Genomic DNA, 24565 nt, shown 5'->3' with positions numbered 1-24565 from the left:
CTTCATCGATCATCTACATCTGACATCTCATCATCATTTCTTTGACACGTTTGAAATGTGTGTGTCTTTTAGGAAGTGTGTCTCACAAAGCTTCTGTCCTCTGCTGTGAGCCAATAAAGTTTTTAACTGTGATCTGACTCATGGTCACTTTGTCCACATGTGAAACAGAGATTTAACACAGAGACAGAGTTTAAAGCATTAATAAAAGACATTACCACCTGAATATGTTGAGTAATAGTTGTGGATGTTTTGTGTTCTGTGCAACATTTCCATCATATGAGGAGACTGTTTGGGAAGAGTGAAGCATTGTGTTACAAAAGTATAAAAATACTAAACAGATCAGTGAAATCCACATTTCCTTCCTTTTATGATCATCAGTTACAGCAACAAGTTTCCATCATTATTAACTCAAATCATCAGTTTTCACATTCAAAGTTCATCAATTTAAATGTTGATTTTAGATGATTTGTGTCACGTTATCGAACATAATAGTCCTACAACATTTACAACATCACACATATTTATTCTGTGGCAGTGTACACCAAGTACAGAAAACAAGTAGGAGACTATTGTCATAGATCCTGACTGATTTTCTCCTTTTACACCCAGAAACATGTTGACATGGTCCAAGTCTCTGATATGAAATCAATCAAATGATTCGTGTTGAAACTATAAATACATGTCCATGTTGATCTGAAGTTCTCCTGAAAGTTCATTCATCCTTAAAGGCACCCTGTGGTGTTTGTGACCACTCGTAGTGCAGTGGGCCGATGTTTATACAAGTGGGCCGCGTGAGGAAGTAAATACATGTGTGCTGACTGACACTTTCTGGTGGTAACACACCAACAGATGCAGCGATGTGTCAGGAAACACAGTGAAGAAGACGACTGGCAGCAAGCAAACGCGGATATTGTTGTGGAGACAGAATGAAGACTGAGGAACCAGAGAAAACATCAACATGTTTTGTATTTAAGAAACAAATAGGAGATAGAAATATTATTTTAATTTTATTTACAATGATTTTAAAATGCTGAATATTGGACCTGGTAATTAACCAGGCTGATGATTGGTCGACTTGGAGAATAATTTGCATCATTTACTTTAACTTGTACTTTTGATACTTGAGTACATTTAATATCAGATACTTTAGGACTTTTACTGTTCGTAAGGTTAACACTTTTTCTGCCTGCTTCTACAACACTGTCTGCAGCGATACTTGGTGTTGAGAAGATGTGAGTGAATAAAAGAATAAAGATCCAGGTTTCAGGTGGAGGAGGTGTCTGAGTGTGGAGCAGAAGGAGTGGAGGAGTGTCAGTGTGCCTGCAGAGACTGTGTAGAAGGACAGAGCAGCAGCAGAGCAGTCCAGATACACTGATGATACTCTGTCACATCCACAGGAACACAGGGACGATGCTGGACTGGACATTGTGTGTGACAGTGGAGCTGATCTCAGAGCAGTTCACACTGCAGCACTGACAGTCATCTCCACTTGTTGCGATTGGTCCGTCAGTCACTGCTGGATGAAGCTCTCCTCTCCACTCCACCTCCCAGTAACACGGCCCAGTCAGAGCCTCTCCACCCACCAGCTGATGGTGCTGCTTCAACCTCTCTGGATCATCAGGACACAGCTGATCCTCTCAACACCTCCACCTTTCTCATCACTCTGATTGAGATCACCTCCACCTGAAGAGAGAAGCAGAGAGACAGTAGAAGTGATGAATGAGTGTTGACAGAGACTCCCTCCATCAGCTGTCAGTCAGTGATATAAAGACCAGCAGGACTTCAGTCCTGTTCAGACCACAAGTGGAGCAGCTGTGTAGCGTAGCCAGCTTCCTTTCAGCTCTCATGTTAACGTGTTGGAGTGAAGCTCACAGACCTGCAGACACTTTGGACATCAAGTGTGTTTACTCTGCAGGTTTCACTGAAAGACACAGTGGAAATAAACTGCTGACAGTCCCTGAACGCATCATGACTGCAGAAACAGAGAGAGACTCACAGCTCACTTTAATGATGATTTACTGCTGTTAAAAACCAGAGTCTCACTCACATTTAAATATTTCATCTACTTTGGAAACATCACATGACAAATATGTAAATATGGAGTCTGTTATAAAAATATTTGGACAAATCAAATGACACATGGGCAGATATAAATATAACGTTAAAGGTCCTACACTGAACAGTAAAACATCAGCTGTGGTTTGTGGACTTCAGCAGAGGTTCTGGTCCGTATACAGACCACATGGTTACTAAATATAATTTTTTTTTTTTTTGATCAAGATTTTATTTCATTACTCAAAAATTAGAAAAAACATAGTGAATAATACAGGGCACAAGGGAGTGTAATAGACAGACAATAGACAATACTCACAAACAAGACACTAAACAAAAAAAAAAAAGGGGACAGAACCAGAGCAGATACACACAGTAAATACGATAACTATTATGAAAGAAGAAAAAATAAATAAATAAATAAATAAAAGAATAAAATAGACGGATGAATGACAAAATAAGTAAGGATGATAATAAGAATAAATAATAAGGTAACCTTAACGTATTATACTGTAAGAGCGAAAAAAAGATAAAAGAATAGGGTAAATGGACAAATTACAAAAATTAAATAAAGAATAATAATGATGATAGCAATAGAAATACAATAAAAAAAATTCTGGTGCGGTAAGAATTTTTTTAAACAAAACTACTAGTAGTCATTAATACACTTTGAGTCATATTACCCGAACAAAAAAAAAAACTAATAAAAAAGACAAGAGGAAAAAAAAAAAAAAAAAGGGGGGAAATGTTGACCTCAGGGGTCATAATTTGTATGTTCAGTCCTGTTTGCATTTGTCTGTGTTGTTTTTCTCCCTCCCTGTCAAGAGGGGGTGCTGTGTTTGTTTGTGTCCCAAAACGTCCGTACAGGTGGAGGCTGCGGATTGGGCGAAAACTGGAAGACTGCTGATTGGTCGGATCCAGATGCTGGGACATTTAAAAGTGGAGTCTGGAGCAGACCTCGTCGCCTCTCTCTCTCTCTCTCTCTCTCGCAACCTTGGCTTGAGCATTCTGACTCCCGTTGTGATTGACATACAATTCGATGTTCGTGTTGTCGCAGAGATTTCATATCTCATTTGTACATATTGTAAATAGTATTAATATTATTATTCAGTCCAGTATTTTAGTAGGGGTGAGTAGCCTTTTTCTTTGTTTCTCTGTTTTTTTTATTAGGGAGTGAGGTAAGAAAACCTGTCTTTTTGTTGACTTTTGTTTTGGTTAGGGAAGTGAGTTTTAAAACCCAGATCGTTTTGTTTGTTGTTTTAGGTAATGCTCACCCTGAAGACTATTTTTTGTTTGGGTAAATAAATTCCCATATTTTGGACTGCATCCTTGGTTTTTAGTGTTTATTCTTGGGAGTGGGAGAAAGAGAGTGAAGCCTTATGTTATATTCTGGTAGACCCTAGGCCGGGGCATAACAAAAATAATGTAAAAAGATGCTCGGATACCACACAGCAATAACAAATAAAACACAGACAAGTACTCACATACACAAAAACGAAGACAACCACGGACAAAACAAACAGGACAGACAGGGCCTGTAGGGTTAGACAACCCTAAAGTTTAGAGGGAGAGAGAAAAAAAAGATTAAAAAAATAAAATAAATAAATAAATAAATAAATAATTATCATAGCAGCTATGACGGGTTCATTTCCTGAATATGCTCGATGGCCTTAGACCAGGTCAGAAGGGAGTCGAATTTAGCACCATTGATTCTGGCGGTAGATCTTTCCAATAAACAAATATCAAAAAATAAATTAATCCAAAGTTTCCTTAGAGAGATAGCAGGTTCAAACCAGTTTTTAATAATAGACTTTTTAATTGCAGTTGAGGCTGCCATTAAGATTCGCTTCTCCTGAAAAGAGACATACACATTGGGGTTGTACCCCAGTAAGTAAAGAGCAGGACAGGTAGGAAGAGATTTACCAATAATTTTACTAACAATAGTGTTTACATATTCACATATCCAAAAAGAATTGATCAAGGGACAGTGCCAGAACATATTAAGGTAATCCCCTTTCACTGAATTCGGACAGTTGGGGCAAGCATCCTTATCTGTCAAATTCAATTTGAATCTGCGCTCAGGGGTAAAGTAAAATTTGTGAATGAACTTGAAATGAATTAACTGATGGGCTAAATTCTTTGATGATGAAAATAAATTAATCCATATTGTATGCCACTCACAAACCAGATCAAGAGATTGTAAAAAATTTTCCCAGCCATATAGAACAGGAAGAGGCTTAAAACCAGTTGAAGCAAGCTTGGTATAGATCTGAGAAACTAGTTTGGACTTTGAGGAGAACAGTGCTATTATTGGGTGAAAGCCAGGAGAGACATCCCAAGGAACCCCGTAAGTTTTTATGGCAGTGCGGAGTTGAAGGTAAAAGAACCATGAGGAACCTGGGATGGAAAAATAATTTTTAAGGTCTTGAAAGGATCGGAGGCCTTGGTCATCAAAGATGTCACCTAATACATTGATCCCCTGTTTAGACCACTCGTGACAAGTAAAGGGCATTGACCCGGTTAATAAAGCATTATTGTGCCAGATGGGAGAAGAGGAGTGAAATTTGCACGCAATAGATAAGTGCTTTTCAATGCAGTACCAGATAGATAATGTGTTAGATACGATAGAACCCATATGTGATTTAGCAGTTTTAAGTTTAACAAACGAAAAAGGTAAGTCCTGAATTCTGATTGGATATGTCAGAGCGTTTTCTATGGCACGCCAGGGTACTTATGAAGTGGGATCCAACCAGACTTTGAGGGCTCTAAGTTGAAAAGACCAAAAGTAATGTTTAAAGTTTGGTAAAGCAAGACCGCCAAGGGAGTTGGTGATGTCAGTTAGATACAAAAGAATGTCATCTGCATACAAAGAAATGTAATGAGATGTATTCATAATTTGGACAGGTATGATGACATTATTTTGTCTCAATGCTAGGGCTAATAATTCCAGCGAGAGAGCAAATAGAGCAGGAGATAGTGGGCAGCCCTGTCTGGTCCCACTTTTAAAGTAATTGGGGCTTCTAATAGAGAGAAGTGTGAATCGGAGAGAATAGGAAAATATAAAGAGTCTAAAAAAGACTCCATTTCTTGATGATCTTCTGGAGCTTCTGATGTATATAATTTAGAGTAGTAACGTGTAAAAACATGATTAATATCAGAGGGAAGTGTGCACAATTGACCAGCGTCATTTTTAATCCAATAATAGAGGCTGTATGTTCTGATTGTTTTAGTTTCAATGCCAGGAGCTTGCTTGGCCTTTCACAATATTCATTAGGGCCCGACCAATATGGATTTTTTGGGGCCGATGCCGATACCGATTATTAGGGGGGAAAAAATCCGATAACCGATTAATCGGCTGATTTTTTTTTTTTTTTAATAACGTTTTAAAATGTTATTAATTTAAGTAATATATCTACATATTTACTTATTTTTTTGAACAAATGGCTGCTTTTGAGCCTTTCAGACACTTCTACAAAGAATTAAAGGCAGAAAAATAATTTCAAATCCTTTTTATTGCTGAGTCAAGCAGCATATTAACATAATATGGCTAACACTACACCCCTGGCTATTTATTTTAACTGTAATAAAGATGATAAACTAATTCTTCTCTGCTTATTATTCAGACTGTAGTGGGTGTGAGTGTGAGTCTGATTTGTCAACCTCCCGCACTCACACACTCGTCATCCTCTTAAATAAATAGCCTAAATAAAAACTCACGTACATCATAACGTTTAAAAAAAAAAAAAAAAAAAAAATCAGGAACACTCGATAAACTGTAGGCTACTGCTCTTCACGCCGACAGGAAGACCGACTGATCATCTCAGTAATATACCACGGATTTATCATGAATCAAACTCGGACCAGAAAAGCGTTTTCAACTACTCGCCCCCTCCCTCCCTCCCCTCCGCCGGTCGGTGCCTCCCCGTCTTAACTCACGTTACTCATTTTGCTCCGGTCTTATCTGGAGACATGCAGCTGCCTCAGTGAGAGAAGTAGCTAGTCGATTACGTAATGTAATGTGTACTGTTATGTTTATTCTACCGTTACTGGCACGGCTAATATGTGTAGCAAGGCTAATAGCAGATGGCTAATTCTAACTTTAGCTTGCACATTACATAGTGCTTAAACGTTAACTCGGCATGATCGAGACCAACACAGCGGGGAACATCGTGAAGTGGGTTGAATCTAAACTTGTTGACTTATTGTTTATTTCACAAACGTGTTTATTTACCGTTGAGGCGGACCTCCGTGCGTCCCTGCCGCTGCCTGCTCCAGATCAGTCACTGATCTGGAGCAGGCAGCGGAGTTTGTCATGAGGTTGGTGCGCCCTCTACAGGATAAATAGCCTAATGTCGGGGGATCTTTTCAAATGGCAGAACATTTTCAAAGTAAAACCAAGTCTTATTCCCTGCATTTTATTTCTGAAAATATCGACGACAATCGGCGAGTTTTGGCCGATTACCGATTAGTCTCAAATCGGCTCGCCGATAAATCGGTCGGGCCCTAATATTCATAGTATTTTTGTCTGGTTTTCAAATGAAGGAACTCAGCATGTGCAGTGGTAAGACACCTATGTTCCGACCTAGCTGAAGTTAGGAGCCTTTAAGTGGCTTCTGTAAAGTGGATTTTCTGCTGGGCTTCAAGTGATATCTGTTTTTCAAGATTTTCGAGGGTCTCCCTGCGTTTTTTGCTCAGGTGGGAAGAGAAAGAAGTACAAACCCCCCTGATATGACATTTAGTTACTTCCCAGATTTTTGTGGGTTGACCGAAGATTGTCCATTGAGATGGAGAAACTCTTTTAAACTTTTGGTGATATAAATAAAAAAAAAAAACAACAACAACTTTAAAACATTACTAAATGTAATGATGGTCCTCTGAAATAAGAGCCAGTGATTTGCAGGCTTCAGTCAGACTGATCTGAGAGCTGTGACAAAGATGAACTGATCAGTTGTTCAGTGTTGAAATGAGAGAACAAACACTTTGGGATCAGATTTGATGCTCCGACAGTTTGATGAATGAGGACACTGTCTCTATACATCCTGTGATGCTGTCAGCTGTGATCCAGCTTTATTTCCTGTAGACATCAACACAACAACAACAGTCGTCTTCACAACACCTCAAACACACCATCACAACAAGCTCCTGGCTCGTCTGATTGGCTGACTGCTCTCTCTCTGTCTTTCTGTCCAATCATGAAGCCTGTCACCGTTCTCCTCTCACAGCTTCATTGAGGAAAGCAGGAAATATTACTTTACTTTGATACTGTGTTTAGTACAATACTGCTGAAACCAGCATGAACTGACTCCAACCCTCTACTGACCTCAGAGTCTCCAGTCTACAGTCTGGACTCTTCTTCAGATCACGCAGCAGCTTCATGTCTGAATCCTTCAGGTTGTTTCCATTCAGCTCCAGCTCTCTCAGATGGGAGGGGTTGGACTTCAGAGCTGAGGCCAGAGAAGCACAGCTGATCTCTGACAAACTGCAGCCCCACAAACTGAATAAAGAATAAATGATGGAGATAAAAATCAATTTATAATCCAATCAGATGTGTTCAGGTTTTAAATGTGTAGCTCAACATTACTGTGTCCTCATCAATGAGCTTTTCTCTAAAATGAGTAGAGTAACTTTGTCATTGTGTTATTGTGGATCATCATCAGCCTTCTACAGACATCATCCACATGTCAGCACAACATTCATACAGCTGTTCATGTCAACATAGATCAATAACATGCTGCTGATCTCAGTCAGGTCTGTTATTAGAGGAGAAAAAAATGATTTAAAAAATGCTTTGATCTGTGTGTGTTCTGTAGGATCAATATCAATGATCAGATATTATTTGTGAAAACACATTGAAATCAAAATATTTCTACTTCAGCTTCTAAACTTTATCAACAGTGAACTGACCTCAGAGTCTCCAGTCTACAGTTTGGACGCTGTAGAAAATCACACAGCAGCTTCACTCCTGAATCCTGCAGGTAGTTGTCACTCAGCTGCAGCTCTCTCAGATGGGAGGGGTTGGACTTCAGAGCTGAGGCCAGAGAAGCACAGCTGATCTCTGACAAACTGCAGTTCCACAATCTGAATAAAGAATGAATGATGGTGATTACAAATTCATTTATAATCCAATGTGTGTAAATCAAATGTTCGTTCAGAGGATCTTCTGTTAACAGATGAAATCAAACATTTATTTACTTTGACTAACTGAACATTTTCTACATTTATTTTAATAAACAGAAGTCTGAAGACTAAATTTAGATCAAAAAACATGAAAATATGAACCGAAGAAGATTTAAAACTTTATGGATGTAATTAATGTATGGATGTAAACTCAAATGTTAATTAAACAAATCATATCTACAAGAGTAACAGTCAGTGAACTGACCTCAGACTCTCCAGTCTACAGTTTGGACTCTGTAGAAAATCACACAGCAGCTTCACTCCTGAATCCTGCAGCTTGTTGTCACTCAGCCACAAATATTTCAGATGGGAGGGGTTGGACTTCAGAGCTGAGGCCAGAGAAGCACAGCTGATCTCTGACAAACTGCAGTGACTTAATCTGAATAAAGAATAAATTATGTAAGTTTAGAAGACAATGTTCCTGCTTGAAAACATTCAGGGCCCTATTTAGACGGTCTAAAGCACAATGCCCTAGTGCATTTAGGGCGTGTTGAAGTCCATTTTGCTAGTTAAACGGCGGATAATCTGGGTGTAAAGTGAGGCGCTCAGCACAAAGGGTTATATTTAGACTCATGGTTGTGTTTTGGGCGCAACATAAATCAAACCAATCTGAGTGTCGTCTCCCATTCCCTTTAAGAGCCAGTTGCACCAGGGCCTGGCACATAGTAACCAGTGGCACTCGGCTTCAGTGAGGGTCAGGGATGTGTAAAATTGAGTCGCACTGTCTCAAATCTTGGTCGCAAAATGCGACCATTTGGTCGCAGTCTGGAGCCCTGTGATCCTGAACTAGCCAAAACTCAAAGAGATGCCCCTTTTTGTTTCCAAATGGGGAAAAAAACGTAAAATATCTGTTGGTTCATGCCAATTTTACACGCCAGAAACCCACACAGCCGATACAAAAGAGGCTATTAAGCCCTTTACCCAACGGGAACTACTGTTGTGGGAGCTGCGCACAGAGCAACAACACTATCTCACACTGTTGATAATATGCTCTGTGCTTTTAGAATAGCTGCCTATTGACTGGTGCTGAAAATTAGCACATGTGCTAAACACACCCAAGCAAAGCATCTGGTCTGTCCGCTGGAGCAGTCTCAATGTATTTGTGGTGTCCATATCAAATAAACAAACATACATACATACATAAATACATACTTATAAAACCTATAGCTTTTCTCATCCTCACACAAACAAATCATTTTCCATCAACAGTGTCATTACGTGCGCCTTCACGCATGTTGTGTACACACTCCGTTGTCCATGTGGATTAATGTACGTGGGTAAAACCACTAGGAAGTTGAAGCAACGCATAAGTGAACATAAAAGCTCCATACGTAGAAATGACCGCGATGATCCCGTTGCTGTACACTTTAATGAAGATATTCTCAGTGAGTATTTTTACAGACATAGCAACTGTTTATAGTGTGTATATAGATATTTTTTACTCATATATTCCTTCACTTTATGGTTGTCGTATGTCTCAAAATATTTCTATGAAGCAAAGATATAGATATATGTGTATGTATGTATATATATGTATGTGTATGTATGTATATATATATACACACCAATCAGCCACAACATTAAAACCACTGACAGGTGACGTGAATAACATTAATCATCTCATCACAATGCGATGTTCTGCTGGGAAAACTTGGGTGCTGGCATTCATATGAATGCCACTTGACACACACCACCCATCCAAACACTGTTGTGGACCAAGTACACCACCTCATCACAACAACACTACCCGATGGCAGTGGCCCCCCAGCAGGACAATGTGCCCTGACACACCACAAACACTGCTCAGGAACAGCTCGAGGAACACAATAAAGGGCCAAAGGTGTTGACCAGGACTCCAAATTCCCCAGATCCCAATCTGATTGAGCATCTGTAAGACGTGCTGGAGCAGGTCTGATCCATGGAGGGCCCACCCCCCAACATACAGGACCCAGAGGATCCACTATAAAACGCCCTGGTGCCAGACACCACAGGACACCCTCAGAGGTCTTAAGTCCATGTCTTGACAGGTCAGAGCTGTTTTGGCTGCACAAGGGGAACCTTCACAATATTAGGCAGGTGGTTATAATGTTATGCCTGATCGGTGTATGTTTGCCTAAGTCTATGTCCTTTTCATTCGTCTAGGGACAGGCTCTAGAAGATGAACTGAACCTAAGAAATTCCTATTGTTTTGTGTGAATTTTATTGTGAAATGTACCTTTTTGAAATATTAGACCATGCTTTCTGGTGGTCATTTTGGGGAAATGTGAACAAAAGACATCTACAATATTTCTTTCAGGAATAGTTGAGTCATATCAATCAAAGCATCATCAGTTTAAACTATACAGTCAGTTTAAGATTCATAATTTTTTTTTAGAAAATAAGATAATGAATATATTTTTATTGTCCAATAGATAATAAAGATCAAGTTTTTTTATTTTATGAAACAAAAGGAAACAAATATAGTATAGTATAATATCAGCCTTATGTCTGCAGTTTAGTGTTACCACAACTTTCACATCATATTAATCTGAGCAATAAGTAAGAAATGATGGTGGAAATTTAACAATTCTTGGATGTATGAATAAGGTTCATTTGTTTTATAAACTTTTCAGATCTACAATAATAAGAGAGTTAGTGAACTGACCTCAGACTCTTCAGTCTACAGTTTGGACTCTGCAGAAAATCACACAGCAGCTTCACTCCTGAATCCTGCAGCTCGTTGTAGCTCAACTTCAGCTGTCTCAGATGGGAGGGGTTGGACTTCAGAGCTGAGGCCAGAGAAGCACAGCTGATCTCTGACAAACTACAGCCCTCCAATCTGAATAAAGTATAAATGATGTAAGTTTAGAAGACAATGTTCCTGCTTGAAATCATTCAGTGTTTAATAATCTGTTCAGAGCTGAAGAAGGTTCAGAATGTAGAAGTTTAGAAAATGGAAACTCCAAACACCTGAACCCAACAGGATGCAGGTTCAACACTGTCAAATACACAAAGTGTCAAAACAAGTATATGGTTACTCAAGGTGCCTAAATGTGTCCAGTTCATCACTGAGGAAGTCAGTGGTAGAGTTTATGATTTGAATTTTTAGATATTAAAAAAGCTGGTGTGCACATTTTTATTATGGAAAATTATGGAAATTTGACTGAAAATAACATTTGAAACTGAAAGTTCAAGTTTTGATCTTGAATCATAATGACATCAAAACATTTTCAAAATAAAAATAAGTGTAGGAAAATTTCAATTTAAATATAATTTTGATGTAATTCTGATATTCTTTTGAATAAATCATTTATTTTTAATTTTCACTCATTTATAATTTCATATTTGAGGTCTTATTTATTTCAGTTGCAAATGTTTTTTTCACTTTCAGATCCTATTTTCTCAAGTTTCCTGATCTGGCGTGGGGGGCGTGGCATCAACTGAGAGGGGCATGGGATTGTGAGTGACATTATAATAGAGAAGGCTCAGGGCCTTCCCCAATTATGTTGCCTTCAGGAAATGTGGGTAGAGAGGGTTGAGAAATATGACTCAACACTTTCTATACAAAGTATTCTCCTGATAGTAGTGAATTAAGTGATGCTCCGGACAAAGTTACATTTAACAAGCTGTTTTAGAACCACTCTTGGCAATTATCAATATATAAGAGCAGTAAAATATGCCAGATTTTGAAGTTTGACAGCCATGCTTTAAAAAATTATGTTTCCCATTTGCACATAAGACTGTGAACGCAGCGGAGTATCACGGATTACAGTAGGCTCATTTGAGATGAGCCAGTCCTGCGCAGAATCTATCAGTGGTGATCAGCGACAATGCATGCCGGTTAGATTTGTGTCCGACTTGATCCCGACTTGCTCTGACGTCACGCACACATGGGCAATGGGTAATCTTACGGGATCGAGGCGGCTGAAGTTTAGGGAGCCAGGCGCTGCAGGTGCTCTCCACCAATGGCCAACGCCTGGCTGTCGCCTGATCTAACAGCTTATTGGTTTAGATGTTGACTCAACTACAGTGCTGTGAAAAAGTATTTGCCCCCTTACAGACTTCTTTTGTTTTTGCTTTTTTGTCACACTTACATGTTTCAGATCATCAAACAAATTTTAATATCAGACAAAGATAACCTGAGAAAATACAAAAAGCAGTTTTTAAATGATGATTTCATTTATTAAGGGAAAAAAGCTATCCAAACCAACCTGGCCCTATGTGAAAAAGTAATTGCCCCCCCTTGTTAAATCATAAATGAACTGTGATTAACCACATTTGTTGGAAAGCTGAGTTAAATTTCACTAGCTCCACCCAGGCCTGATTACTGCCAGACCTGTAGAATCAAGAAATCACTTAAATAGAACCTGTCTGACAACATGAAGTAAGCTAAAAGATCTCAAAAAGCAACATATCATGCCTTGTCATTTCCAAAGAAATTCAAAAGAAATTAAAAAGACACGCTCACTTGGAATGGAGGTAGCAGTAATTTTGAGTTCAACGCCAGACTCCTTCATTCTGGCGGCTGCTCTGTCTGTTATGTACTGATATCGCGAGACAGCTGTCCACCTCGGCGAGAAATATTGTCAAGATTTAATAACGTGAGATATAGTGCCGCAAGATAACATCACACCCATAGATATTAACAGGATAAATTACCAAATGGGAGCACAGCGAGTGAAAGGCTTAAAAACAGGGAAAGCCTCTTGTGAAAACTGACACGGATCAACTTTAAATGGCAATGGCTGATGAAACGCTAAAACTAAACTGCCTGGACCAATGGCACAACTCTGTCGTTCACTCACTAAGTCACAGACAAATGTGTTTGTAGGGCTGGCTCCAGGCCAAAAGGGCTTTCATTCATATTAATGACAACCTCATGTTGTGCAGCCAAACACTCTCACAGAAACTGACTCAAGATCACAAAATTTCCAGACATAAAAAATGTCAGGAATTGGCATTAAGATACTCAGTGTGGATCAGCATCATATGCCTTATGTCTGCAGTTTAGTGTCACCAGAAACATTCACATCAATCTGAGCACAGAAGTAAAATATTGTAGTGGAAATTTAACACTTAATGGACATATGAACCTGAACTAAGTTCAACTGTTAAATAAACATTTCAGATCTACAACAGTAACAGAGAAAGAATGAACTGACCTCAGAGTCTCCAGTCTACAGTTTGGACTCTGCAGAAAATCACACAGCAGCTTCACTCCTGAATCCTGCAGGTTGTTGTTACTCAGATCCAGCAGCCTCAGATGGGAGGGGTTAGACTTGAGAGCTGAGGCCAGAGAAGTACAGCTGATCTCTGACAAACTGCAGTCATTCAATCTGAATAAAGAATAAATGATGTAAGTTTAGAAAACAATATTCCTGTTTGAAATCTTTCAATGATTAATAGACTGAATCAGTAGCCCCATTCACATTGCCCTTTCAGTGCAGGGATCCTGCGTCCATCTGATGGTGGTGGTGAGAAAACAGCATCCCTCCCCGCGAGTAAGAGAGACAGAAATGGTCCTGTTAACTGATGGCGATTATGTAATTATGTAATTAAGAGCTAAAAACGTAACTTTGTCACTTTCCAGGATGCATGGTGGGTCAGGATCTCAATCACAACACATGATAACTGCATCCATATGATTATACACAGTCAGCGGGTACATGTTTAGGTTAAAAGGAGGACACAGGGGGAAACACGTTGAAAAAAACACACGGACGTCATCATCATGACGTGTACCGTCAGGCCTCTTTTGGATCCGCAGCACTGGCTTCCTGTGTGAATTGCACACCGAAAAGCTGCTTAGCTCTGTGTGAACAAAAAATGGCAGAGAATTGGCGAACCGCTGCTGCAGCAATAATGCAACGTCTCTGTGTGAAAAGGGCTACTGTGATATGCTAACAACAACAGTCACTTCCTGGCAAACAGGACGTAGACACCTGAACACAACAAGATGGAAGTTGAAATCTGTAGATGTCAGCAAACAACTATTAGTTATGTAAAGATATAGTGGAGTTACGGTGTCCTGAACACAGAATGACGTCACACTCTCAGTGTGTCTGTTGTGATCTGAGCTGTGTGCATGTTAGTGCATGTGAGTGCCTCCCTGTCGCCTCATTTTGGATCCCACTGCTTATCTTGCTAAGATTGGCCCTAGTCTGCCTCTGATTATCTCACCCTGATATTCTTACCCTAACCCAAACCAGTCTCACTCCTCATGTCTGAACCAACAAAGGCAACAGCAGTAGGATCCATAATAACGCCTCTCTGTCGTCCCTGGTACTTTGTTAACATGGTGGCAGGGACACAAACTTTATCATATTACAGCTAAACAGTGAAAATATATTTCTAAGAGAACTAGGAACTTGATTCATATTTGGTCAACACTGCCTCAACACTGACAAACTACAGTCCCTCAATTTGTATAAAGAATAAATGATGTAGATGAAAATTAATTTATAATTCAATCAGATGTGTTCAGGTTTTAAATGTGTAGCTCAAAGTAACATTGTGTTATTGTGGATCATCATCAGCCTTCTACAGACATCATCCACATGTCAGCACAACATTCATTCAGCTGTTCATGTCAACACAGATCAATAACATGCTGCTGATCTCAGTCAGGTCTGGAACTAGAGTATCATGATTAAATAAGATGTGTAGGGCTGTATAGCCTGTGTAATTAAAGGAGAGGTCCACATTCACTCAAGTCTGTATGAAATAAAAAAAGCCCTTAAAAGTAAAGTTGGTGATTTAGGTAATTTGTTAGAAGTTTAAAAGTGAGTTGTGTAAGTTAAAATACATCTTAAAAAATTAGAAACATTTGATTAGTTTGCAATGAAACATATTTTGTGTTGCCATCTACTGATCAGCAGTAATTCACAGTCAACAAAATTCTTCAGCCTTGGAGACAATTAGTCTGTAAGTAATGTGTATAAATGATTATCAAATACATTTTTAAAGGAATGTCAGGTAACATTTTACAGCACAGTACACAAAAATGTGACAAGTTACTACTACGAGTGAGCAATGAATCAAACGACCTGATAATCAGTGAACTGGTAAGAAATCTTTTTTCTTTTTTTTGAGGGTCGTTTTGGTTTCAGAACAAACTGAACTGTCTACTGTAGCACTTGATCAACGACTATTACTTCGACTAAACATAAGAAAGAAACCTGAAAGAAATGTCCTTTGTTTTGTGGATTTTGTGTGTTTTTATGAGTATTTAAATATATGCATGAGAACGAGCTCGACCCTCCCTACACACTCAAAACTCCTCAACACTCACTGAACAGACAGTGACTGATGTCAGTTTGATGTTTCACTTCACTTGTTGGGGAACTCAGAAAGTAACTTAGCATTAAGTAATTAGTACGAATGAATCATCACTAATGTTTGTCCTCTAAGCAGCTGGTTCATCAGGAACGACTCATGAAGAAAGTGGTCAGTATGTTGATTCATGGATATTTATGAACTAATCATGACATCATTTTTTATTAATATAGTATCTCCCAGTCTGTTCTTCAGAAACTCATCATTATCTATTAAATATAGTAGTAACTACTCTCATTTTGTGTAAACGTTGTAAAGTGTTACTGAATGTCATTTTATAAACTTTTCTACTGTTTTGGTCAAACTATGAGTATAATACTGATAATGTTTGTCAAATGATGAAGTCAAAACAGTTTGAAACATTCTGTTCTGATAAACATTTGCTATTTACATCAGTGGTCCAGCTGATCTACAGTAGATGGATAAATACCACCACAGGTAAGAGGAAAAAATATATTTTATACCATGGTCTGGGTGATAACTGGATTCTGATTGGCTGCAGGCTGTCCATAAACTTTAGATATACCAACACCTCTGGAAGTACTCGAGTAGTTCCAGTGAAACTGTTCTAAATTAATGATCCTGTTTCTAAAATGAGTGGGACTGGCATCAGCTGGATGCTAACACTTAAAAGTTAGAAATGAACTGAATGAAAAAAAAAATCAAATAAATAAAAACACTGAAAAGAGTCCTTCAGTGCAGCCTCCTCTGAACACCACAGGATGGAGCCATTTAGATTCACAGAAAATGTCTCAAAGAACTGACATTTCTTCAGATTCACGCTGCTGCTAATCTTCAGAGTTAATTAACTAAACTGTTTAAGTCTCAGTGAAGGGTTTGAATTGAATATATGGAAAAAGAAGACAATGAACTGACCTCAGACTCTCTAGAGCACAGTTTTGACTCTCCAGTCCAACAGACAGGAGCTTCACTCCTGAATCCTTCAGGCTGTTTAAACTCAGGTTCTGCTGTCTCAGATGGGAGGGGTTGGACTTCAGAGCTGAGGCCACAACTTCACAGTGAGTCTCTGAGAGTCCACAGTCGGAAAGTCTGTCATGACACAGATATTACAAAAATGTTATTATGAAAGAGGACACTTTATATTTACTTCATGAATTTGATGTCAAAACAGTTTGAAACGTTCTGTTCTGATTGACATTTGCTATTTACATCAGTGGTTCAGCAAACCTTCATCTTATCCGTGATTGACATGAAACAGTTATTCTCATCACTCTCTAAAACCTGCAGACTTTAAATCTTTGTCTTATTTTAATCTTGCAGATGAAGGAAGAGAAAATGTAGTTACATTTGGGTTTCCATGATGTCCACAGTGTCAGTGTGATCTAATCCTATGTCTTTTGCCAAAAAGTTAGATTAGTTTATGCCCAACACAGTGTTAGCATGAGGCTGACAGTGCCAAATTAACATCGTCGCACGTCTTGTGTCGAGCATGTGGGCTCCACAAATCACGGTGCTGAATGATCGTGCACCTCCCGAATTCAACATGGATGAGTTTGAAGGGTGAAAAAACATCTTAGAAATTTACATTTACATGATTAATATTTTGCCAGTTAATACAGATGTGATTCAGAACAGTTGACTTCTATAAAGACTTTTATGATTTACACTTTTATGGTGTTGCCATTGGAGATTTTGATTCATACACCTACTGTTTTTTCAGATGCTATTGTACATTGCAGTCCTGACCATTCACACTTCTTTATTCTTCACGTTTCATCTAGTTGTTTGTTCAGAATAAATAAAGCCGATTATGATTCTACACAACAAAAATACATAAAAATTAAAACTAAATAAGAGTCAATTCAGAAAAAAATCTCATGTCATGTATAAAAGGTAAAGTAGAAGCTTTAATTTGAGCTGGAACTTTTTGGTCCATTTGCTCACTGTGAAATGTCTCTAAACCGGCATAATGAGAACAATAACTGCATGAAAGAAATTCTCAAGGACTTTAGAAACATCACATGAAAAATGATACAGATCTTATTTTAAACTCTTCAGTATAGTGGTTAAAAAACCTCTTTCATTAGTTTCACCAGGGTTTCTTCTATCAGCCAAAGAAAGATTAATAGAAGAAAAACTGTCAAATTTAATGATAATTAGAAATAAATGGAATAACTGAGTTCAACAACCTGACAGCTATAAACACATCCAACTGAAACATCTACATTGTTGCACTCATGGTTAGTGAAACATTTTTTAAATAATCACAATTGCATTTAAAACTGTAAGCACTATTTCAAAATAAATTATTTCATAGTTTGTATATCTGAAGAATTAAACTGCTAATCTACACTGATTTATAATGTTGATAATCACATCTGGACTCACTCAGCCTTCCTGCAGTTCCTCACAGCTGGAATCAGTCTCAGTCGTCCCTCCTTTGATGTGTTGTACTTCTTCAGGTCCAACTCATCCAGAACCTCCTCTGACATCTGCAGCATGTAGGCCAGAGCTGAGCAGTGGATCACAGAGAGTTCCTTCTCTGATCTGTTCTCTGACTTCAGGAACTCTTGGATCTCCTGATGAACTGAGTGGTCGTTCATCTCCATCAGACAATGGAAGATGTTGATGCTTCTGTCAGGAGAGACATCATCTCTGTTCATCTCCTTCAGGTTGTTGATGGCTCTCTGGACGATTTCTGGACTGTTGTCTGTCTGACCCAGCAGACCTCCTACGAGTCTCTGGTTGGACTTCAGAGAGAGGCCATGAAGGAAGCGAACAAACAGGTCCAGGTGACCATTTTTACTTTCAAGGGATTTCTCCATGGCGCTCCTCAGGAAGTCATCCAGGGATGGGTAACAGGTCTCCACGCCATCAACACCTCTACCAAAAATCTTAGAAATCTTCTCAAAAACAGACTTTGGTTTTGAGTCTCTGAGTTTGAAGTCTTTTAGGAAAGCCTCCAGGACCTTTGTGTTCCTGTTGGTGTAACAGTGGAACATGTAGACTGCAGCCAGAAACTCCTGAACGCTCAGATGAACAAAGCAGTAGACTGTTTTCTGGAAGATCACACTCTCTCTTCTGAAGATCTTTGTACAAACTCCTGAGAACACCGAGGCCTCTGTGACATTAAGACCACACCGCTCCAGGTCTTCTTGGTAGAACATGATGTTTCCTGTCTCCAGATGTTCAAACGCCAGCCTCCCCAGCTTCAGAAGAACTTCCCTGTCAGCCTCCGTCAGCTTCTGTGGACTCGTCTCACGTCCCTCATCGTACTTCTGCTTCTTCCTCTTTGTCTGAACCAGCAGGAAGCGTGAGTACATGTCAGTCAGGGTCTTGGGCAGCTCTCCTCTCTGGTCTGTAGTCAACATGTGGTCCAGAACTGTAGCAGTGATCCAGCAGAAGACTGGGATCAGACACATGATGTGGAGGCTCCTGGAGGTCTTGATGTGTGAGATGATTCTGCTGGACAGATCTTCATCACTGAACCTCCTCCTGAAGTAGTCCTCCCTCTGGACGCCGGTGAAGCCTCGTACTTCTGTTACCCTGTCAACACGTGAAGGAGGGATCTGATTGGCTGCTGCAGGTCGGGAAGTTATCCAGACGAGAGCCGAGGGAAGCAGCTTCCCCTCGATGAGGTTTGTCAGCAGCACGCTGACTGATGACTCCTGTGTGACATCAGACACGACCTCATGGTTCTTGAAATCCAGTGAAAGTCTGCTTTCATCCAGGCCGTCAAAGATGAACAGAAGTTTACAGACAGCGAGCTTCTCTGCTGTCACCTTCTGTAATGTTGGATGGAAAACATGGAGCAGCCTGAGAAGACTGTACTGCTCATCTCTGATCAGGTTCAGCTCCCTGAACGAGAGCAGAACCAGCAGACGGACATCTTGGTTTTCGGAGCCCTCTGCCCAGTCCAGAGTGAACTTCTGCACTGAGAAGGTTTTTCCAACTCCAGCGACGCCGTTGGTCAGAACCACTCTGATGCGTCTCTGTTGGTCAGGTGAGGCTTTAAAGATGTTGCTGCACTTGATTGGAGTGTCATGGAGGGCCTCCATCTTGGAAGCTGTCTCTAGCTGTCTCACCTCATGTTGGGTATTAACCTCTTCACTCTGTCCCTCTGTGATGTAGAGCTCAGTGTAGATCCTGTTGAGGAGGGTTCCACTTCCTGTTTCATCACTTCCTGTTTCATCACTTCCTTCAGTCACACGTTCACATCTCCTCCTCAGACTGATCTTATGTTCATCTGAAGCCTCCTGCAGAACACTATCAGCTGAAAGAGAAGAAAATATTCTGGGATTAAATTGAGAGCAAGAATCTTGATTAAATCAAAAAGTTCCTGTTTTCAGACATGAAGACATCAGCAGACAGATGTACAGTCTTACTTTGTACAGTGTTGGTCTGACTGACTAACACTGGACAGCAGGACAGCTGCTCCTCCACAGAAACACTTCCCTCTGTCTTTCTGAAGAGATAAAGGAAAATCAACCTGATTAGAAATCACAGATCAGTCTGACAAAAGAGAGGACAGACTGTAAACATAAGTATGTCTTCTCCAAGGTCTGAATCTGGACTGAACTCCCAATCACTAACAGTTTGTTTTTGTCCGAGTCACAGTGGAGCAGTTTGCATCATTTGATTTTTTTCAAACTTATTTTAATGGGAAATTTTATTACTCAAACAAAAAGGACCACAAAACATGACCTCATTAGCAGCTATTAAAAACTTAAACCATACTGGACAAAGTACATGGCCACGCTTAGTCCAATATACCCTCCTCTTTTTTCAACAACTGTATTTGATAAAAAAGGTTTGATGAAGATAAAAACAATGTCAGAGTGAAGATTTTGGGACAGTTTCCATGAGATACTTCCAGCCCTCATCAATGGAGCCTTTTCCTTTGCAAAGATAGAGAAGAAATCCTCACTTGTCATTAAAGCAGAACATAAATCCCTCATTTGTGTAATTTATCTATCTGTAAAATACTTGGTGCTCCTCATTCCTGACATTCAGTGAAAGTTGTGATTCTTGTCTTTTTAACAGATCATTTGATCATCTGCAGTAAAGACATTGGGACGACTTCTGCTCGTTTTCATTCATCAGTAATTCTTCCATCGCAGCAAAACACGTTGCATCAGCCATCAAACTCCTGAAGGTTTAACTGAGCAAACTAAACACTTTAAAGACTAAATTTCTCTAACAGACAAACAATGAATGAACTTGAAGTATCTCACTAGCCAACAATATTTAGGCTACACCCCATGATGCAACACTCCAGTGTATTCAAAAAGAATATCTGATGTTGACACATAACTGTCCCCTCCCTACGTATAATACAAATCACAGAGTTTTAAAATGTTAGTATCAGTTCTCTTACTGTGTGTCTGAGGGTCCAGGTTCAGTACTGAAGTCTGGAGGAAAACGTTTGGACCAGTCGCTCTTCATAGACAGACAGCTGGAGACTGAAGACTCTTCTCTCCATCTGTGGTACTGACTTCTGGAAACACCAACATGTTTGTATTTATTTCATGTGAATCACTGTTAAATTATCAATACATAAATTGCTGATACTGACAGTTTGGTGATTAAAAACATGGCAGTCTTCTTACTGTGTGTCTGAGGGTCCAGGTTCAGTACTGAAGTCTGGAGGAAAACGTTTGGACCAGTCACTCTTCATAGACAGACAGCTGGAGACTGGAGACTCTGCTCCGTCCTCCTCTTCCTCCACACAATCACTCATCTTCTGCACTTCAGAAAGCACTGAGGTAAATATGTAGCACATGGAAGGAGAACAACATGAAGACAAGGAGGACAAACAGGTGAAACAAGATGCAGAGGAGGAGGGTGTAAAATGGAGACGGTGAAGCCTGCAGACTCATCACCCAATGTGATGCTAAACAAAAGTGACACTTACAAAGATCAGCCATGTCTCTGTCTAATTAAAGGGACGTCCCTCAGTGTGATGTCCTGCTCTGTCCACTCAAAGTCTCCACTTCCTGCCTGCAGACGTTATTTCTTTATTGTTGTCATGTACCTGGATCACTGCTCAGGTTTTTAGTGAGGTCACTTTATGACAATAATAGTTTTGTCTACTTTAAATTTGTTGAATAGTCGTACAATAAATAACAGCTTTTAATACGTTTTTAATTACAAACAAGTTTTATAACAAATAAAATCTAATAAAATGATTGTTCTGGAATCTTTCACTTGAAATTTCTACAGAAAACATTTTGTGTCTTTGCAACTGGGTTTCATCTTTTAAATGTCAGAGGTTAAATGTCTAAAAGAATCTAGTTCTTAGTGTTAAGTTATAACTAAATATGTTAATACTGAAACAGCAATCTGGATCCTTCTGACCAACAGGACAGTACAGGATCTACTTTGGTACAACACAATATCTTCAGTGAGTGAACAGTGAAGTCCAAGTCCATAAAACAGACTTTAATCGAGGCTTCATTAGTAGAGGTGATCTCTAATCACCTCATGGTTTGATTACGATGATAAAATGATAATCGAGGCATCTTTTTTTTCATACAGGATTTATTTTTTTCTCACTGTGTGACTACTGAAGCAAAGTATCTGTAATGATCCATACTGAATTAATTCCAATATCTTTAAATAATAAAACAAATGGAAGAGATGTGGCAAGTCGATTGGAAGGTTACATTTGTGAGCAAATACCTCAGTTTTGAACCAACAGGAAAAGAGTGTGTGTCTGTAGCAGCACACATGTAGTGAATTAATACAGCTTCAGCATATTCTGAATCACTAACATAAAAAATAGACCAACATCCTGTTATGTGCAATGAACAATATAATAAAAAAACCCAAAAACATTTTGCTTTAACCAAAATCACAAACAACTTTCATTCAAAAATACATTAGTCTGCACCAGCAGCTCTCAAACAAAAATAAAGAAATGAACAACATCTGAGCATAAAATCCCTCAGACCAAAACACAAACAAAACATTTTGACAACACTTTTATTGCAGAGGGTGACGGTCTGATTTCGCGCTGTGTCACTTTATGTGCGTCTGTCCGAGCGCAGCACGTTCCGCCTTTTGCGTTCCGTCAACATGACGTAATCAGTTAACGTTCAGAAAATCGATTTTTGACATTAGAGAATCGATTCAGAGTCGCATTGCGATGCACATAAGAAGCGATTTGTTTTCACCTACCCCTACTTATTAGTGAAAAGGTGTTACTGTTTTTACTGTTAAACTACTTTACACACACACACACACACACACACACACACACACACACACTGTAAAAAAAACATCCAGCTCCTGGTCAGTTTTCTTTCAATCTGAGCTTGTTGTCTCTTGTTAAAGAGAATAAAACTCACCCTGCCTCAGACGTCTTTTCCTCCTGCTGCTGCTCTGTTGACTCAAAATGGAGTCTGAACACTTTCACTTTCATGTCCCCGCCCCGTCAGTGTTGCTCCTCCTCTCGTCATTTACTGGAAATCATTGTGGACTTTTTTCTGTTAAGGTTTTCCCATGATGACCTCCCTCTGCTGGAACAGCTCAAACTAACACAGATAAACCAAACACAGCAAACTGAGTTAAGATCACTGTCAGACAAACTTCCTCTAGTCGGCTGAGTTTACCTCGTTGAACAATGTTTGTGGTTGTAGATCAGCTGAAGAAGTATTTGGTAACGTTCAGCTCTTCAACGTGAGCTTTGTCCTGGAACAGCTTCTTCACAGACATGTTGCTGCTGCAGTCGTCTTTGTAACACCACAACAACTTTGTCACTTTCCTGATCAACTCTTTCCATAAAAACACACATCATCACAAACTCATCTGGAAGATGGAAGCTACGTTTCAGGACATCTCTTCACGTTTTCACTCAAAATACTAAACTAAATAAACTCACATATATTTTTCATTTATTTTTAATAAAGAGAAAAACACAACCGTCCACCTTCTGAGTTCAAGTTGATCTCTTACAGAACTGAGGCGACCGCCGGTGGCGATGGAGCCTGACGCAGTCTACAGCTAGCTAGCTAGCTAGCAGCACCCGCAGCCGTTGACGTCTTTTTCTACATGTTGAATTAAAAACAGACGTTTTGTCGCTAAACGTTCATCACCTGGTCAGCACTGCGTTACTTCACATTACCTTGTTCTTGTCTTGTTGCTTCCTCAACCTTCTTCTTGTCCTTTTCTCGACGCCTGACGGTTTGATTCTTTGACACATCTTCGCCTCCAACTCGTACAGACGTTGACGCTCTGGCCCCGCCCACCGGCCACGTTACGTACGTACGTCACCGTCACGGTCATTGTTGCCAGGTTTGGATGAGACAAACACGATGAGCCTGTCAACAACAAGCAGGCTCCGGTGATGAGGTGAAGATAATACGGAGGAGATACATTTCAGTCCCTCTCCCTCCTCAGGTGAAAGAGCTGAACTGCAACATCTTCAATGAGATTTAACAAACAAACCGATTCTTGAGACTGAGGTTTAACTTTGATGTGAATAACTGTGGTTTGAAAGTTTGGATCATATGTTGTTTCACTGTGAATCAGTCCAACTGTTCTGGACTGACATGCAGGGCTGGCTACAGTCCAAGAGGACTGAACCATCACCACTGACACACAAAACTGTCAAGTCTGGACTCTATGATCAAAATGGGGATTTGGATTTTGTTATCGATATTTTACTGTTATTAAGTCAATTCTTGATACATAAATGCAGATACTTCAAAACTAAACCCTGTCTGATGAACATGAAGAATGAGTTAAAAGTGCAAAGTAAATCTGTCGATTATGAAGATAAAACAGCTGTCAAAGTATTCTCTTTATTCACTCTGTACACATTAATGTGAGATGAGCCCTGCTTCCTCTCTATCTTATTTATTATAATGATTATTATTTACATTTTTTATTTGTTTTATTCATCTGCATCCTTTTTACTCGTCTCTGAACGAGTTGTATTTCATTTCATACACTGAACCTTTTCTGTCTCTCTTGCTCAAACAGAAACTGAGTTTGTGATATGATGGTTGAAAGTGTCTTTTTATGTCTACATTTGCCTTGTTGAATAAATATATATAAA

At 39.4% G+C, this 24565-nt stretch overlaps 1 protein-coding gene across 3 annotated transcripts; it reads right to left on the bottom strand.

The window, feature by feature from the left end:
* Positions 1–368: 368 nt before the first annotated feature.
* On the bottom strand, positions 369–23929 carry LOC311249181 (protein NLRC3-like). Of its 3 annotated transcripts, XM_084340014.1 has the most exons (13): positions 23630–23929; positions 21114–21264; positions 20882–21001; positions 19890–19969; positions 17893–19777; positions 16420–16593; positions 13371–13544; positions 10874–11047; positions 8435–8608; positions 7957–8130; positions 7373–7546; positions 7180–7274; positions 369–1683 (listed from the first exon to the last, which is right to left on the bottom strand). In XM_084340014.1, exons 2-13 carry the CDS (start codon positions 21242–21244, stop codon positions 1601–1603), a joined length of 3438 nt encoding a protein of 1145 aa, XP_084196140.1. In that variant the 5' UTR covers positions 21245–21264; positions 23630–23929; the 3' UTR covers positions 369–1600. The 3 variants fall into 3 exon arrangements, with proteins under 3 accessions (XP_084196140.1, XP_084196141.1, XP_084196142.1); XM_084340015.1 differs by lacking the exons at positions 7180–7274; positions 23630–23929 and having other exon boundaries at positions 21114–21402; XM_084340016.1 differs by lacking the exons at positions 8435–8608; positions 10874–11047; positions 23630–23929 and having other exon boundaries at positions 21114–21402.
* Between the last annotated feature and the right edge of the window lie 636 nt (positions 23930–24565).

The sequence above is a fragment of the Pagrus pagrus genome, assembly GCF_965226575.1.
Source record: "Pagrus pagrus genome assembly, chromosome: 20".
In the NCBI taxonomy this organism is placed as follows: Eukaryota; Metazoa; Chordata; class Actinopteri; order Spariformes; family Sparidae; genus Pagrus; species Pagrus pagrus.
This window is presented reverse-complemented; position numbering and strand designations above follow the sequence as displayed.

Bases quoted from the DNA above. Each gene is read 5' to 3' on its own strand.
- LOC311249181 (XM_084340014.1), bottom strand. From the start codon at position 21,244: ATGAGTGATTGTGTGGAGGAAGAGGAGGACGGAGCAGAGTCTCCAGTC. The intron at 19,778-19,889 runs GTAAGACTGTAC...CTTCTCTTTCAG, and splicing joins TCAGACCAACACTGTACAAA to CTGATAGTGTTCTGCAGGAG. The intron at 7,275-7,372 runs GTCAGTAGAGGG...TCCTCAATGAAG, and splicing joins TGTAGACTGGAGACTCTGAG to CTGTGAGAGGAGAACGGTGA.